Below are 17,403 nucleotides of genomic sequence, written 5' to 3'. Positions count from 1 at the left end.
GATGATGAGTACGAGTGAATGTAGCTACTGTGTAGCTTCTTTCATGGCTGACAACAGAGGTAGACGATGATCTCCAAGTGAAATTGATGAGAAGAAAGAGAGGAAGAAGAGGGAGGAAAAAGAGAAGATAGAGAACAAGAGGAGACCTGTAGGGAGGGAAGAAAGATGGACGGTCAGAGGTAAGTTTCTAAACCTTGGGAGACAGAATTGGAGGCAGAGACAGAGACGGAATTAGAGGGAGAGATAGAGAATAATTTGACATTTCATTTTTTCCATTAAAACTATAATGTCAATTATTAAAAACTATAGGAGTGGTGCAAGATTATAATTAAAAATTAAGGATATAATTAGTTAATTAACTAAACAGTAGGATAGTTTAAGAATTTTTCTTAAACTAAAAAATGAACCAATAAAAAGTTAATGAACTTTAATGTGATTGATTGAAATTTGGATTTAATATGCAAAGCCTAAAGGGTTTATCTTACCCGAACCAACCTCGGTTGGCCTGTAGAACCTACTTTGGAACCAAATTTATCTTAAAATAAACCTCATAATTACAAAAGGCGGTAGTCTCAATTGATCATTGAGTTACTTAAATTATTTAAATCATTTATTTTTATTTCAGTATTTGAGTGTGTATAATAAGTAATATAAAATGTAATGTTTACAAAATTTAAATTTAAATTATAAGTTTTGAACTATATAATAATATTTTATATATTAAGATACTCAATTTAATCAATAAATATAATATAAATTTTAAATTATATTATATTATATTTATTAAAAATCAAATTTATAAAAAACAAATTTCATAGATATAAACCTTAATAGGATAGAACCGACCTAAAACCACTACGGCTAGAACTGACCCCGAAACCAAACTTAATAGGATAGATTCCGGATCCAAAAGGCTTAAACCGACTCGACCCCTACATTAATGGCTATTATTCCAAAATCGGTAGTAACTTCTTTTATTTTTAACTCGTTTTTTTACACATGGGTACAGCCAGCTAGGCTGCTATAATAGCAGCAGAAGCAGCAAACTCAAAACTGCCTCTACCGGTCTCGTCCACATCATGGTACTGGTGGGCCCATCCCAGATAACACATGTATCCCAATCGTACAGTCAGAGCGACAGCAACATCCAGCATCTACGCAGATCCATCCGTTTGATCGCACAATTGCATAAGCAGGCCCCACCCCACCCGGCAAGACACTGAAAACTCCGAAGGCACAACGTTCAACATTCATGATTCATTCAACGCCCCCACACATCCTCCTACTCATCATTGAAACATGCTCCACTTACAGCCACAACTTTCTTCTACATTGCCAACCACACACGTGGCCCATTTAAGGCCGTAGAAACCCTTCATGCACGTACACCTGTCAGGCGCGATGGATAGGATCAGTCGATCAGAGTTCAGAGACTGACGAGAGACTTGTCATCCATCTGCTGTGTCCTTCAGTCCTTGTGGTTAACGTGGGGAGTAGGGAGTAGAAGCACTCAGCAAGAGTTGTTGGCGTTTTTGTAAGGAGGGATGGTGGAGATGCCTTGTCTGTGGAGCTCCGAGATAACAATGTCAGTTGACGGAGGCTTGAGGCCTAGGGGCAAGGGCAGCCATGGCTTGCTTATTGCTTCCTTCACAACTTTGTCTATTACCTCCTCTGCCTGCATGAAATTCAATGCCATTTAGGGCACTTTTTGGCTGGTGAGAGAATGAATGATGTGATTTCGTAATTCCCTGTACTGCACTCTGCATCACTGTAGTATTATTAAATAATGCACATGCTCTTAACGTCTCCACTCTCCACACCCTACTCCCTAGACCACCCCCCCCCCCCCCCCCCCTCCCCCAAATTCAATGGACCTATTCTACTGATCTGCCCTTTGCTCTCTCTCCCTCGTTTGGTTGTGTGGGCCCAACACATCTATTCACAACCTTTCCCTGGTGGGTCCCTCCCTATACCCCTAACTACCATTGTATTATAGCTACAGAACTGTGTTATGGGCTGGTCGCAGTTCTTGAATCCACCAACCAACCATATATGAATAGGAAAATTATGACAGGATCCAACTGTAAGAATGATCCTAATGGGGTAGAGCCCAGAGGCTTTAAGAAACCAGACAGACACATACAAATGCAGATATTGGGAGTAATGTTTACCGGGTGAAGATCAATGAAATTCCTTGGTAGGCTGCTTCTGTCTCCAATCCCCTCAAAACTACTGTGGAATCTAGAAGCATCCTGTATAACTCAAAACAACAATCAATGAGAACAACATACAACATGCTTGTGGGAATGCCCAAAACGATGCATAAAATGCAAACAGAACCTCCATATCAGCCATACTCACTTGAGGGAAGGTAGCACAAGGACCTTGAGGTGTTGGCATCACAGGGCAGCCCCATGCATCAGCCTGCATCTGGAATGAATTTAATGTTCTTCAAAAACTAATATATTACATGCATGCAATTTGATTACTATCAAGCAACTCAAGTCAACTCAAAGAAGCCTTGTCCTGACTATATGGGGTTGGCTACATGAATCCAGTTCTGTCTTTCCGCTCTGTTCAGTGTCATATCCGTTGTATGACAATTCAATTCAGTTCTTTGTCAAATTACTAGGGCCAACAGTAGCATACTTCTGTAGCTTTTTGTTTAAGACTGCTGTTTGTATGTGAAGGAATGCTGTGCATGCTAATATTGATAACCGAAAAAGTTGAAATGAAAGATAAAAGTTTATCTACTGGCGTGAAAGCCTAACACATTTCTGTCATGAACAAATTATATTCTATGGTTATCAAAGGATTTGAAGAAGGAACTAATATATTCAGTGATGGACTTTGGTAGCTTAAAGTTTCAACAAACATTACCCCTGGATAATTCTTGCATGGCCAACCTTCTGGAGACTGCCACATGTTGTAGCTGGGGTGACCCCACATTGGGACATTGGGGGGGTTAGTGCCAGGATGGCCCCATACAGGATAGTATTGACTGGCTGAAAAACCATGATTAGAATGGTAAGGAGGGAAAGCCATGACAGGCTTATGAGGATAAACCCTTTGGACAGTGTCTCGTGGATGTTGCCATCTCCAATCATCTTCCTTTGGTGCAATGTGCCTTCGATGCATTCGATATTTCTGTGAAGACAGTAAACAGTCACTCAACTAATTATCTTGAGATAAATGAATGGTGATCTCACTAGTTACAGTGTAAAGATTTTCCAATTCTTAAACCACTTGATGGATGACATAATTCAAGATCACATCAAATCATCAATGAGTCCATCTGTTGTTAAAACCCCTTGCCAAACTGTTAAACCAATTCCAATACTGACCTGGAGGTGGCTTGCCACATTGTGTCTTGTCAAACCCTCTACTTTCATTAACTCTAGAATTCGAGAAGGGATTGCCTGGTTGATGCCTAGTTGCTCAACAGCCTGTACAAACCGTTTGTGCAGTTCTGGTGTCCAGTCAACCTGGAACCCAAAACAATCCAAATAAAAATATGTAAAATATCATTCTTCAATGCCAAGTCATAGACCGAAAGGCAGGCAAATCTAATTCTAGTTAGCAGGGTTGAGCAGTTCTAGTGCTTTTCAAGCCTGTATGTCAATAACCATAATATTCGTGGCAACTAACCTGTATCAATATTGACCAGGAAAAGTCAATTGAGACAGAGATGCCTAAACAAATTTTGAATCTCTAGTTTACCCTTCATAAATCAAATTACCTTCATCTTCTTCTTACTAGCTTTGTTCCCACATGAATTAGGAAGAAGAGATGCCTTATTTGGGTTGTCAGTATTTATGCTAGAATCTGCTACACTGCTCTTGTCCCGTGGATGAGAAGATATGTTGCTTCCAGTTTTTGAATCATCAGTTGAGTCATCCTCCTCGAATCCACCCTCTTCAGGTTTTGGTGATTGGTTTACCTTGAGAGTAATTTCTGCAACTGAGTTGTTGCAAGTAGTATCGACAGATTTTGATTCCCCCTCTTGGTCGCCAATCACTTTCTCGAGTAAAGAGCTAGAGTTGTCTTGGCAATACCCATCACCTAACAATCTTCCCCCTTGTTTCAACTGTGGGGTTGAGGGTGCTGAGAACCTATCTCTGGCTTCTGTTTGCTCATTATCATGTTTGAGGTCCTGTACTTCATTCTCTTTTTCTAACAGGATTTCCTTCTCTGATTTGCTGGTCTCCACTTGGAGTTGAAGCATCGAAACTACAGTTTCTCTGACAGGCTTCAATGATTTGGAGATGCCACTTCCCCCTGCATTGAAGGCCTGTTCAGGATAGATCAGAAAACTTTTCCATTTTCAGTTCATGGCATTAGCAGTGCCTTTCAAAAGAAATAAAAGATTGAAGTTGTCAAAACACAATAATCACAACGAATTTATACCACAAACTTACTCTGTGGACCACGTGCTGCCATATGTTCCTTAATTTATCTTCAGATAATGGTTTCTGAAGGAACTCTGCTGCACCAAGCTGGGGATAATATGCAAGTTATGGCATCAATGAGAACAGTCAGCATATTTGTGCAGCAAAATCTTCCCTATGTTATTGATAACAAGGAGGCCAGATTAGAAAGCTTACAGCAATGCATTTCATCATGGTGTTTAGACAATTAACACTTGAGGTCACTGCAGTAGAAATTATCCATATATCATATCAGCTTCAGCTGTAAAATATGCTAAAGAGACAAGAAGGATTGTAGAACTCATTTCATTTCCCCTCATTCCTGTAGTAATTTATTCATAACAACCTTTCCAGTTTTCATATTGACTTAAAATTACTGTTTGATAATTAGAATATCCAATAAAACTAATAGCCAAAGGACAAAATGGCTTTTAAGGAGAAAAAAAGAAGACAAGTTTTAAATTTTAAAGAAAAAAAATTATACCAATTCTATAATAACCAGAATACAAGAGCAAAATTTAACCCATGAGCGAAATATATTAACTTGTTACATCTAAAATGGAGAGGCTATGATAGTTGAGCAAACTTACTGACAGTTGGCAAATCTTTAGCAGTCTCAAGGAACCTGAAACTGTCATGGCTCTTGGCCACGCTTACCTGTAACCACAGAAGCAGGACAAGAAAAGAAATTGATAATATACATAGCATTACCATAAGACACTTTATGTTTCCCTCTGTTATGTTTTAGATTATTAGTCCAAATATTCTGGAACCTTGGTTGCAGTTGAACTTTGTTACCTCTACTATTGCAACATGGAAGCTGTCTGGTTTGTTTGCAATTGCCGTCAAAGCTTCACTCTCCTTGCAGAATGTGGAAACTGAAAATAGTAAACATGGTGTAACAATGAAGAAAAGTGAGATCTGAGACGAAAGTAATTTGTTTTACCCCTTCAAATTCCACTGACTGAAAATTCATTTTCTTATCTTTCTGCTGTTTCTTTTTTTTTTTTTTTTTGCTGGGTTGGGGGGCTGGAAAATCAATTAAACACCTTTAGAAATTAAAATAATGGTGGTTATGCTATACTTGCTCTAGATTGGTGAGGTCTGTATTGTAACCCCAAAGGGTTGGCTCACATGGCTGATCTCTCATCTCATTCAAAAAAAAGGGAAAATTTTGGGGGTAGAAACAAATCTATCATGGAGAAAAATCATAAAATTTGAAACAAAGTGAATATGGTTATATATTCCAAGGTTCTGTGACATGTATTTCTAACTACTGGAAGAAAGTGTATCCAGGATCTTGGAAGAAATTCCATGTTAAACAATGGCTAAAGTAAAATCTCTCGAATCCTTAATTTAGAAAGAGAAACTGCCTCATTTTTTTTTTTGGATGAGGCTACAGCCTACAAGCTTAATTATAGATCCTTTGAGCATTTCAAAAAGTTCCTACCCAAGTTTGCACCACCTCTAACTATTCTAGAATGTATGCACCAAATAAAACCCAAAGCCATGTTTAATTTCCATGAAGAATCAAATAGTAACAATTTAGAGTAATCAATGGAAATTTGAGATGACTATAAGGATGATGTCAAGTATCAAATATAGTAAAACAAAATTAGCTGAAACATGAAAAATGCAAAAAACAAGAAAAAAAAAAGAAAGACACCAAGTTTTAATTCAGGAGAAATAAATTGTTAATCTAAAACTAAGAATGAAGAGGAAATTGATGTGGCTAACCAATATAGTCCATTTCTTCGAGCTTCGATTTTATCTCATCTGCAGAAACACTGTCTTCATCAAGGAGAAGTACCCTGAGGCCTTTGGGGAAATCCTTCCAGCCCAGAAGATCATCAGCTGTGCAAACCATAGCTCTCTTAGCATTCTTTCTTAGGCTAACCTATTAAAGTATGAGATTTCGACTTGTCAACATCCTACTAATTGTACAGTTCCCAGATCATTATCCTGCATGACCCAACGAAGATTCCATCAGATTCCCATTCCTCAATCTAAGAAGAATTATTGGAGAAGGATATTAAGAGAAAAAAACACAAATTCTTATATGTTGCTTACAAATTCATGATTTTCCAGTTCAAAAAATAAAAAACAAACCGGAGTTTACCATTTGAGAACTAAAAGGTATATGGGATAACAGCTTAGAAGACCATACCTAATGAACTACTCATAATCAGGAGAATTCATCCAAGTTGTTAAAAGACAACCTTGGACTAATCCGGAAACAAAACTCCGTTGCAACCGTGAGATCATAGTTCTGCAGGTTGCATATAAAGAACCCATTGAAGTTTCAGACACCAGTCTAAAAGTCTACGTCGAAGAAGAAGAAGAAGAAGAAGAAGAAGAAAAAGAAGAAGAATCCATCAAAATTTTAAGATCCTATTAGTGCATGCCAGTTCTAAAAACCAGGAATCTGAAATAAACCCATTTAATTTTTCAGAAATTAAAGATCAGACAAAAAATCCGAAATCACGGTAATAAAGATCGGAAGATAGTCAAACAAGTACCTCCAAACCCATTAATGAGAGAAGGAAGAAAACTGTTATATAATGCTAAAAAAATACGACTCAGAATACATTAATAACCAAAATACCTGCAAATGCCAAGAAAAAAAGGAAGAAACTGATCAACCCAGCAGAGAAAAACCAAACAACGCTAGAAACAGAAAAGGCAGTCACAAACATTGAAAATATCGACTTTTATTTCTCTATCTACATGCTATAAGAAGACAAGCTCTTCTCACCTGCTGGTTTTACTTTTCTTCACTTGCAAATAGAACGCTTGAGAGAGACAGAGCTTACACTCTATGGAGTTAAAGAGCTATAATGCGGTTTCTCGTGGCGCCTCTGTACAGTGTGCAGTTGCTGTCGGTTGCTCCAGACCACAGAAAATGCAGTCTCTCTCTGTCCCGGAAGAGGTAAAAAATACTACAATTATCTAAACAAGAGACCAATGAGTAATAACTCCTCTCTCTAATGGATTCCATGCACCCAATCAGATTACTTGACTACCCATTAAACCTTCATATTATGAAATGATCACCTTTGGTGATTTGCTGCTTGCTTTCCCACTCCCATCTTGCTTAAATTTCAGTTCAACGACAGATCTCTTACGTAAGACAGCATTTCTCTTTCCAACCCCTTCAGCTCCAATCTGAGGGTTTAAAGTTTAAACTCAAAAAGCCATTAGCCATCCCATGTGAGGAATAGTTACCTTAAACTCGTTGACCCTTGTAATGGAGCGGGTCCACCCGAACTTTGATCCCATACTAGGCATGTCTATATTTTTTACGGGTTTGGGTTGTTAAAACGATTCATAAAAATGGGATGAATATATATTTTGATGTACAATAAATCTGAGTTGGATAGATGCAATAATAAGTGGAAGGGTGGGATCTATTTTGGGTTAAATTGAAATGGAGCCGATATGGGTCCTGTTTGCTGATTTTGGGTCTGACGAGACCTAAAACCTTTTTCAGATCCACATTCGGATTTAGCTGGATATGCTGTAGATTCAATCTAGTATTGATACGTATCTAGCTCATCATATGAAAGGCTAAAAGTTTGTATTTTTCAGAACTCTTTTATTTTAATTTGATGAACTAAACAGTGGGATGAATCAGGTTAGCAATTCAACTAAACAGGTCATGAATCGGTTTTGATTTAAAATGGTATTAATCTTCGTTAGGTCAACCAAAAAGGTAAAATGCCAGCAGTACTTGGGGTCTGTTTGGTTTGCGATCGGATTCTGATTATTGCTATTTAGTTAAACTGAAAGTTTGAATCGGAATCAGTCAAAATTTCTAGTTTTGCGCCTATTAACGATAGAGATTTGGAAGAATGTTTTATTAGGGAGGGTCAAAAGAGTCTCAAGATATTTAATTTAATAGGAAATAAGGGATTTATTGTGGGGAATGATAAATTTTAGTAGAGAAAATTAAGATATAAGAGGGTTTTTAATATTGCATCAATTTGGTTCAGTTCTATCAGGTCTGATCCATTAACAGCCCTACATATAATGTCTGTTTGGGAGGGCTGAAGTGCAGCTAGGAGTGAGTTATTTTGGTTTTGGTTTTTTAGGTCTGGTTGTTTTAGTTTTAGAATATCTCGATTATCAGTTTCGGTTCTTATATTTGAAATTTTGGTTAACTGAAAATTTGAATTAATTGAAATAACCGAATAAGAAATTTAGTTTGATTATTTCGGCATTTCCTTAATTATGTTTTGCGGTTTTCCCCGTAGATTTTGTATCCCTTCCAAACTGAGCCCTTCGGATTTTGGTTAATTCGGTTAAAAATCAAGTTAGCGCAGCAGCTTCTGGCTTTTCCGAGGTGGGCAATAGACAAAGCAGCTGAACCAGATTGGCGAAAATCTTCAGCTCAACCCTCCCAACTGGGCCTACAACCACAGGCTTTACCAACTGAGCAAGCTAACAACTGTAACTATTAAACACCCACAGGGCCACAGAGCTTTGACCAACTTAGCAAGCAGAAAGACATCCTTTTTCATTCATTGTGAAAGTGGTTAGTTTATAGATTAATTGGTAATCTAGTTAGAATGCATAATTATTCTCACTCATTCTTCAATGGAAACCATGACTTTGGTCTTTGGAGCCTTGAGGTTGATTTTAAAGTTTTAGGGCCAAATATGGGCTGCGGATGGGACACTAGGTTGCTTTCTGACAGCTTTTGGGCTTTGAATGGGCAGTGTTGAGCATTTTATGGATGGCCTTGTTTCTCATTGATTCTTAAAAGGAGACATCAGGTGAGGTGAGGGCCTAAGACTAAGAGGGATTACTGTCGCATGAATTCAATATGGAAAGGGTGGAGGAGAGTGGGGTGTTAAGCCTTTTGGGGGGGCCCAAAGAGAGGTAGGTGGTAGGATGGCCCATCTTGGATGTGGGCCCCATATGAAGCCTTCTCTGTCTTCGGAGGTCAATTGGGAGTTGAATTGAGATTTGAGACCCTTTCTTTTCAGGCCCAGTTTGTCCAAACATATATTATTAACCTAACATTCTCACAAGTTTTGGCTTTGGCCGGGCTTGTGATGCAATTTAGGCATTAGCCCATGTGCATCTTCATTCCCGGTCTCCCATGCCAATTAGGACTATTCTTCAGGGGTATTTCTGCCAAACAAGTTCTTAAAAACCTACAACTACTTTTGGAAGTGGTCCTACCACAGAGAACCAGAACCAGTTGGAGATACTTTTTCATGCTTAGAGAGGTGCTACCTACCCACTACCCCCAAACCACTGAAAACCAAAAATTTCAATGATCAGATTTGAGACTTTGAAGCTCACCGAGGGAGTTAACTTTGTAATAAAATTAACGGTAGGGGTGTTCACGGTTCGGTTAGGCCTATTTTTGAAATCGAATCGGTCTTATCGGTTTCTGGAAAACTGGTACCCGAAACTGAATCGAAGCCGATCGGTTAACTGTTGGTTCGATTCGTCGGTTTTTTTATTTTTTTATATTTATAATATATATTATAAAAAATAGATAAATATATAATAAAAAATAGAAATATATATTTATAATATTATATTTTAAATAATAAATTATATATTATATATTATAAATATATAATGCATATTTATTAATTTATAATATATAGAAAATAATATATGTATATTGGTCGGTTCAATTAACCACCGATTTTCTATATTGGTTAATAGAAACCAAACCGGTACCTTCAGTTAAAAAAAAAAAAAAACTAAAACCAAACCGACCGGTTTGGTTAACCGGATTTTCGGTTTGGTTTTTTGGTTTTTCTTGCTCACCCCTAATTAATGGATTAATTAAGGGACTGTTTGAGGGATGACCTGTAGATTCAGTTAAACTGGTTCAATTACTTTGAAGTGCTTTGGATGAGCTATTGAAAGAAGCTGAAGCGGACAATCCTTGACAGCTGATTTGGGTTCTTTGGGTTTTTCACAAAGGCTGTGTTTGGTTGCAATGCAAATAAATTTGCTCTAATGCAAAACCATGGCAGTGCAAATGATTTGAGTGTAAATTCTAACCTATTTTTATTTCAAATTTTAGCTTATTTTGTTTGATTACAGTACAAATATAGTAAATTAAGACATGAAGTAGAATAAAGTAAAATCCAAACAAAAAATAAGAATCTACATTTTTTTTTTACATTTGCACTCCCATGCATTTATACTAATACAAATAAAATTACACTGCAACCAAACACAGCCTAAACATAATTTGTACACACATCGGGATTAGCTGAATCTTCAGCTCAGCCCTTCCAATCGAGCCCTAATAAGCTTTTTTTTTTTTTCCTGGAGTGTCTTTACAACTGAAAGTCAGTCACGTGTGACTTGGGAGAGCCATCACCACTTGGTTGGCCATTCACATGGAAATGAGCCACAAAGCTTACGCAGCAAGCCGGTGTTTGTTTGGAAAAATAGTTTTTCAAAATCTTTTTGTTTTTTTAGATTCAGTAATTTTGAGGGTTTTGAAGAATCACTAAATCCTTTAAGAAAATGTGTTTGGTAGAAATAATACTGACAAGCTCAAGCTTACTCCAAATAGCATGCCCATTAAACATGTGCCAAACATTGATCATACACCATGTGGACGTGGCAAAAGAATACCCTTTTCTTTAGTTATCATTTTTTTTCAGAAAGGTCACCGTTATTATTAGCCAAAAGTCCAAAAACACAAAGTGGATTGAACTGAAACCAGGTCCAGATTCATCTTTTCTGTGATAATTTGGATTTTCTGCTATTCCTTCAAGAATAAAGAGAATATCCTATGAATGCTTTGCCATCTAATCATGCTAGAACTCCTAACTTTTTAGGTTCTTCTTTTTGTTGCATATCATGTGATTAGGGCCAACCATGGCAGATAATACAGATTGGAGTACAAATTCCTTTATGAACCATTCATACCATTTTTCTGGCGTTGGCCTAAAGATGGTAGGGTAGGTAGCCCATGGGTTGATTAGTGTTTTAGGCTGTGTTTGGTTGCAATATAAATACATTTGCACTGATGCAAAATTATGGCAGTGTATATGATTTGACTGTAAATTTTGACCTATTTTGTTTCAAATTCTAAGTTATTTTGTTTGGTGTAATATAACACATAAAACATGTATTAGTATTATATATTAATAATATATGCTTGCTGGGATGAATGTATTTGTGTCTTCATGAAAATGCTTATATTCAATTTATTAATGCTGAAATCTCTCTCTCTCAAAAATTTTAGGGTAGAAAGTTAAGGGGTGGTCTTCTTATCTTTCACATAATAGATTAGAATTGGCTTGTATTTTGAAAGAGATGTTTAATCTTCCAAGAATTTGATAACCAATGACTCAATTTGGTGACTGAGTTTGTTTGACTAATGCTATGACAACAAATAATGAAAGGAGATACTAAATATAGGATGACTCAGTCTGTTGGATGATCACCTTTGATGGACAAAACATGTTTTTTACTACTGATAGAATTTTTCATGATCTTTGATGGGTTGTACTAGGAAGCATTTTGTATGCAAGTATAAATCTCCCAGGGTGAAAATTCATCAAAACTCACTAGGGTCTGATTGGTCAAAGTTCTGGTATTATATTCCTCCACTTTTATGTTTGAGAGTCGATTAAGCTTGCATTTGAATAAGATTTGTGTTTTTTGAAGCCCCAATTTTAGCTTATGTGTTTTGGGGCTTAAAATTGTTTCGACTTTATATTATGGTTTTAAAAGAAACACTTATTCAAGCACTCACAACGATTTTGTAAGTGCTTATCCAAGCATAACATTCATACCTTCTTTTCAATGGTTAGTGTTGCAAACTTGTAAGAGATCCCAATTGTATCCACATATATGAGCCAAACAGAACTCAAAAGTGTTACCTAAGATCAGTTTAGCTCAGTAGAAAATTAGAACAGTAAAAGAAAATCATTTGTTTCATCTTTAAAATTGGGGTTTGGGCCTTTAATAATTAAGAGTAGGGGTTTTCTGGGAAAGCTGTATTAAATCCCAACAGTTAGAAGTAAAAAAACGTTATTGAAGAAATAATTTTCCATTTTTTACCTTAAATACAACAAAAAACATAACTACTCACCAATGTGGGATTGCAAATGTGATTGCAAAAATTGATTTTTTTTTTTTTTTTTGAAAACCCTAAGGCCGAATCCATTGCATCAAAACCATCAGTGAATCAAAGTCCTTTTGAATAGGGGTGTCAATGGACCAGTTTTGGGTTGGAACCCATCCAAATCAAAATCAATTTGGTTTGGTTGGATGGACCAATAAGACATTGAATTGGCCCGATTAGTCTAAACTTAATGGTCCAAAAGTATTTATTGGATTAGATTAGACCTGATCCATCTATAATGAATTTATATTGAATTGGGTTAGGTTGAACCAATATCCGGTTCATTGATAGAAGATAAGAATACAGATGTTAATGAACCAAGTTTGAATTAGAATAAATTTAAATTAAAACCAATTTGAACAAATTAAGCAATCCAGACATTGAATTGGACCAAATTTACACCCCTATTTTCGAAAGAGAGGTTATAAATGAATTACCGGGCTCTACAATACATCACGTAATACATTGTTTGAGCTGACAAAGTACATGGGCCAGTTTGTTACATTGGCATGTTGCGTCTAAGGTTGAGATTGCAAAAGCTGAGAGTTGGATGCATCGATCTAGGGTCGAGATTGCAAAAAAAAAAAATTGAGAGTTTTGGATACGTCTAGGGTTGAGATTCTGAACTTTGATCTCCAACCCACGTCTATTGCTTAAACAAAATTGAAATTCCTGCTCAGGCAACACATCGCTCACTAACTTGAATTTAATTTTATGTTTGTTGAACACAATAAGCTTCTTCTTTCATTAATCTACTATATTTTTCTACAGTATCGATCCATTTGTTTCAATATAAAATGGTGGAAAATTTTCAGGCTGAAATGTTTGAATTAGATCTTCACTCATTCTATTTACAATGAAAACTTTGTTTGTCTTGCCATTTACATCAAAGTAACTTAAAGAGACAGAAAGAAAACTAATTTAAAAAAAAGGGTCAGCAGATACATGGCTGAAATATTTCAGTCTGAAAACTCTACTCAAAATAGTCCAAGTTCTACTTTAATTTTCCTTTTGTCAGTAAACTATTTTTCATGGTTTTTAAAACCGAACCGTTCAGGGGTCTGTTACTGGTTCGAATGGTCCGAACGTTCAACCTGAACAGTCGGCCCATTCTGACAAAAAAATTAAAAAAGAATTTAAAAAACAGTCAAAACCATTCGAACGGTTAATCGTCCAGGTCAGCGGTTTGTTGACTAAAATCAACGGTTTTGAAGAAAAAAACGGCTCTGGGGGAAAACAGAACCTGTCAAGTGACCAGCTCCCAGTTTTTTCGGTCTGACCGCCCAGTCCAATCTGGTTTTGAAAACCATACTATTTTTCACCAGTTTGATGAAGCGGATACCTACCCTTGTGATGGATTGGCTTTGTAATTTTCTAAGCATTCAATCATTTTGAAGGGGTGATAAGGAATCAAATTAAATTTGCATCTCCTTGAAATCGGGTTCAACTATGATATGGAAAAGATAAGATATCCGAAAAATAACAAACCAATAAATTGGAATCATAAACATGATAATGTATTTATCAAAATTCATAGGTGGATTTTGATAGATCAAGCTTTTTCCATACCATATCTTTTCCGCATCATAAATTTTCCCTTTTAAATCACTAATTAGAAACTAACTTAGGTCAATGATAAAGCTATTGGATTCTCTCATTGCAGCCACACACACCAATAATAAGGATAAGGCATGAGAGATAGGGTAGGATGCATTTGGCTAATTTAACAACTAAGGAAGGTACTAATCAATTAACCATCTTTTATGGAGGTATTGGCATTTGGTACGTGCACAAGCACAATGTACGTGTTACTCCCTAAAGAGGAACTGTTTGGCTTTTGAGTGTCTTTATCTAGTAGATGATGGTGGTCCTGCAGTCGCTAACCAGCAACCTAGCAATATATTAGTGGTTGATTAAAGATGTCAATCAATTCTAATTTACTGTTTAACTTCCGTTGGACGGTTGGAATTTGCTTGCAGTAGAGAAGATGTTGCTTGGAATGTGCGGAGTCAGTTGTGGAGTCGACAGTAGACCTATTCATGGGCCACGCCAGGTTGGGCTTAGGTCGGGCTTTCACTCTATGTTAATAGATTTATTTAAGGCCCGAGCCCAATTCGACAATCGGGCTTATAACTTGGGCCCGAGCCCAGTCCAACTGTCGGGCCTACAACTTGGGCCTGAGCCTGGCCCTCATAAAAAGCCCGAAGCTCGGGCCTGGGCCCAAGCCCAAGCCCAGTCCGATCATTGGGCCTTCAACTTGAGCCCAAGCCCAGTCCTTATAAAAAGCCCAAAGCCCGGGCCTGGGCCTGAGCCCGAAGTATATAGCTCATCCCTCTACTGAAGTAGCTGAATAGAGAGAAAGAGAGAGATTATAAAGAAAAAAATAAAAATGTATATATTTTATATTATATAAATGAGTCAAACCAGGCTGGGCTTTTTTGACAAATCCTGAGCCCGGCCCAACACACAATCAGGTTTGGTGTTTTGGGCCTGAGGTCAGGCCCGTGGGCCTAATTACATGTTCAAGCCCGATCAAGGTGCGGGTCGGGCCGGGCCAGGCGAATCGTGAGCAGGATGGCCCCATTGATTTATACCTATGACTGGTGTTATTAATAAATATATAATAAAAAACTATACATATATAATATCATATTATAAATAATATATATATATATATATATATATATTATAATGGCTTCTTAAATTTTCAACCCATAAGATTATCCAACCCAATTTACCATTTTAACATACAAGGACAATTTCAAAGCAAACCACTCTATGGTCCTTTACAAAACATGAGCTTTATCTACTTTGAAGGTGCTTCAGGAACAAGTGGACATACATGTTTTGAATCTTCTGAGATGACTACCATAGCAAACAAAAGGAATAGTGCATTGAATATAGACCATACTTTTGCCTCCCTCTATTATCCCTACGTGTACGCTTGAACCCCATTTTATCAATTTTAACTTTATAAGGACAACTTCAAAGTAAACCAACCCCCTTTGAAAAATTACAAACTATGTATTTTGAACCAACCGTCCGTTGGGTTGTCTTGACGATTAGGTTAGGGTCAGGGTTGATTTTTGTCAACCCAACTTTACTTCGGCTTGTTATTGTACATATGCATTATAGCCTCATTACATGTTATCATAATCTATTTATCTAGGGGTGTCAATTGGACTGGATTTGGTCCAATCCGATCCAGTCTAATGTGAGTCATTATAAATGGATCAGGTCCAATTCAATCCAATGAATGTTTTGGATCAATTTGGACCGGTCCAATTCAATGTCTGGACCGTTTAATCTATTCAAATTCATTTTTATTTAGATTGGTTTCAACCTAAACCCAATCATTAATACTTATATTCTTATCTTATATCAATGGACCAGATATTGGCTTAATCCAATATAAATTTATTACAGATGGACCAGGTACAATCCAATCTAATAAATATTTTGGACCGGTTCATTGACACCCTTACAAATGCCCATGCATGTTTGCAAATTTCTAAGACCACTACCATAGCAAACAAGGTGTGCATTTGAATATGGGCCACACTGTTGTCTCCATTATCAGTACATGTACACTTGACAACTGAGGAGACTCTTTCCAGAGGGGATTGGCCTTGCTTTAAATTGATGGTCCTAGTTTTCATTTTCTTTGCCCGGGCGGCTAAGGTTGCATTTGACATTCCTTATTTCAAGGATTTACCTCTTTTTTACAGTAAAAATTTATGTGTTTATAGAAACATTTTAACTGCAAATAACAAATGCAGACTAAGTTAAAAGTTGGAATAGTTCCAAGTGAATTTGGTAAGTAGACAAGGGTGTACGATTTACAAAGGAAAAGGCTGAGGTCTGGAGACACATGAGCACAAGAAAGACCCAAAACACTGCAATTTTATAGGGCTTCCCCTCTTGGATAATGGGTAGATCAATCAGTCATCCTTTTTTTTTCTGAAAATGGAGAAATGTTCAATTAGAACTCTTTGAAAGTTCTGAAAACAATACACTATTTCCATTGGAAGTCTTTGAAAGCTCTGTACAATGATGCACAAACCAGATTGCTTGAAGTCGTGATGTGTCCTGAGCTTCTGAATATCGAACACATGGTGTAATGACAAGCTCCAATCGAATTGTCCAAAATTGTCAAATGGATGTAAGCACAGTAGGACGTATTGGGTTGGATCTGTCCTGTTAGATTCCTTCTTCAAATTGTTGTTTGGCTTTGCACTGGATTACTGTGTTACACATTCATCTGCCACTTTCCTTGTAGCTTTTGAAATATTGAGGAGACTGTCAGCCGATTGGCTAAAGCTTTGTCTGTTTAGTTCACATTAGTATTTACAGTTAAGCTGAAACCAGACCACAGGTTGAAGAGTACAGCCCAACCTGATCCCACAGGTTTTCTTACAGGTCTGGGCCCAGGACCATCAACACCAATGGATGATGTATTTGATCATAGCCACCTTCCCATTCCTGCCCTTTGGGATTAGGCAAAAGCATAAATATGACCTTGATAGGATTTTCAAAGAACCATTTGACCTAAAAGCTTAAGCTGTTGGGTGAGGTCCTTGAATGGGTTTTTATTCTCTAATATGCCTTCTCTAAAAGCTTAAGTTGTTGGGTAAGGTCCTTGAATAGGTTATTATTCTCTAACATGCCCTCTTATATGAAACCTATTAGGCTTGAAGCGTGGACAAATACAGATCCACCCACAACTTGTACCAAAATTTAATTAATTATAAAGTGGGTGATGGAGATAGAACATTAGACCACTTGGTCATTGGTTCCACAGCCCGCTGAATAGCTATTGCGTTCAACTAATCTCAATTCCTCAAAGAACCATTACCCTTT

At 37.1% G+C, this 17,403-nt stretch overlaps 1 protein-coding gene across 15 annotated transcripts; it reads right to left on the bottom strand.

The window, feature by feature from the left end:
• Window positions 1-947: 947 nt before the first annotated feature.
• Window positions 948-7,569, bottom strand: APRR2 (CheY-like two-component responsive regulator family protein). Of its 15 annotated transcripts, none has more exons than XM_010277015.3 (13): window positions 7,183-7,493; window positions 6,595-6,696; window positions 6,165-6,389; window positions 5,226-5,305; window positions 5,018-5,084; window positions 4,605-4,651; window positions 4,419-4,496; window positions 3,740-4,291; window positions 3,345-3,485; window positions 2,881-3,147; window positions 2,362-2,430; window positions 2,172-2,252; window positions 948-1,760 (listed from the first exon to the last, which is right to left on the bottom strand). In XM_010277015.3, exons 3-13 carry the CDS (start codon window positions 6,292-6,294, stop codon window positions 1,587-1,589), a joined length of 1,686 nt encoding a protein of 561 aa, XP_010275317.1. In that variant the 5' UTR covers window positions 6,295-6,389; window positions 6,595-6,696; window positions 7,183-7,493; the 3' UTR covers window positions 948-1,586. The 15 variants fall into 15 exon arrangements, with proteins under 15 accessions (XP_010275317.1, XP_088752069.1, XP_010275315.1 ...); XM_088895943.1 differs by having other exon boundaries at window positions 948-1,675; window positions 2,362-2,424; window positions 7,183-7,479; XM_010277013.3 differs by lacking the exon at window positions 7,183-7,493 and adding an exon at window positions 7,033-7,166.
• Between the last annotated feature and the right edge of the window lie 9,834 nt (window positions 7,570-17,403).

Source organism: Nelumbo nucifera, chromosome 1 (genome assembly GCF_055504915.1).
Source record: "Nelumbo nucifera cultivar China Antique chromosome 1, China Antique-T2T, whole genome shotgun sequence".
NCBI lineage: Eukaryota > Viridiplantae > Streptophyta > Magnoliopsida > Proteales > Nelumbonaceae > Nelumbo > Nelumbo nucifera.
Note: the sequence above shows the minus strand (reverse complement) of the source record. Positions and strands in the feature narration are given on the sequence as shown.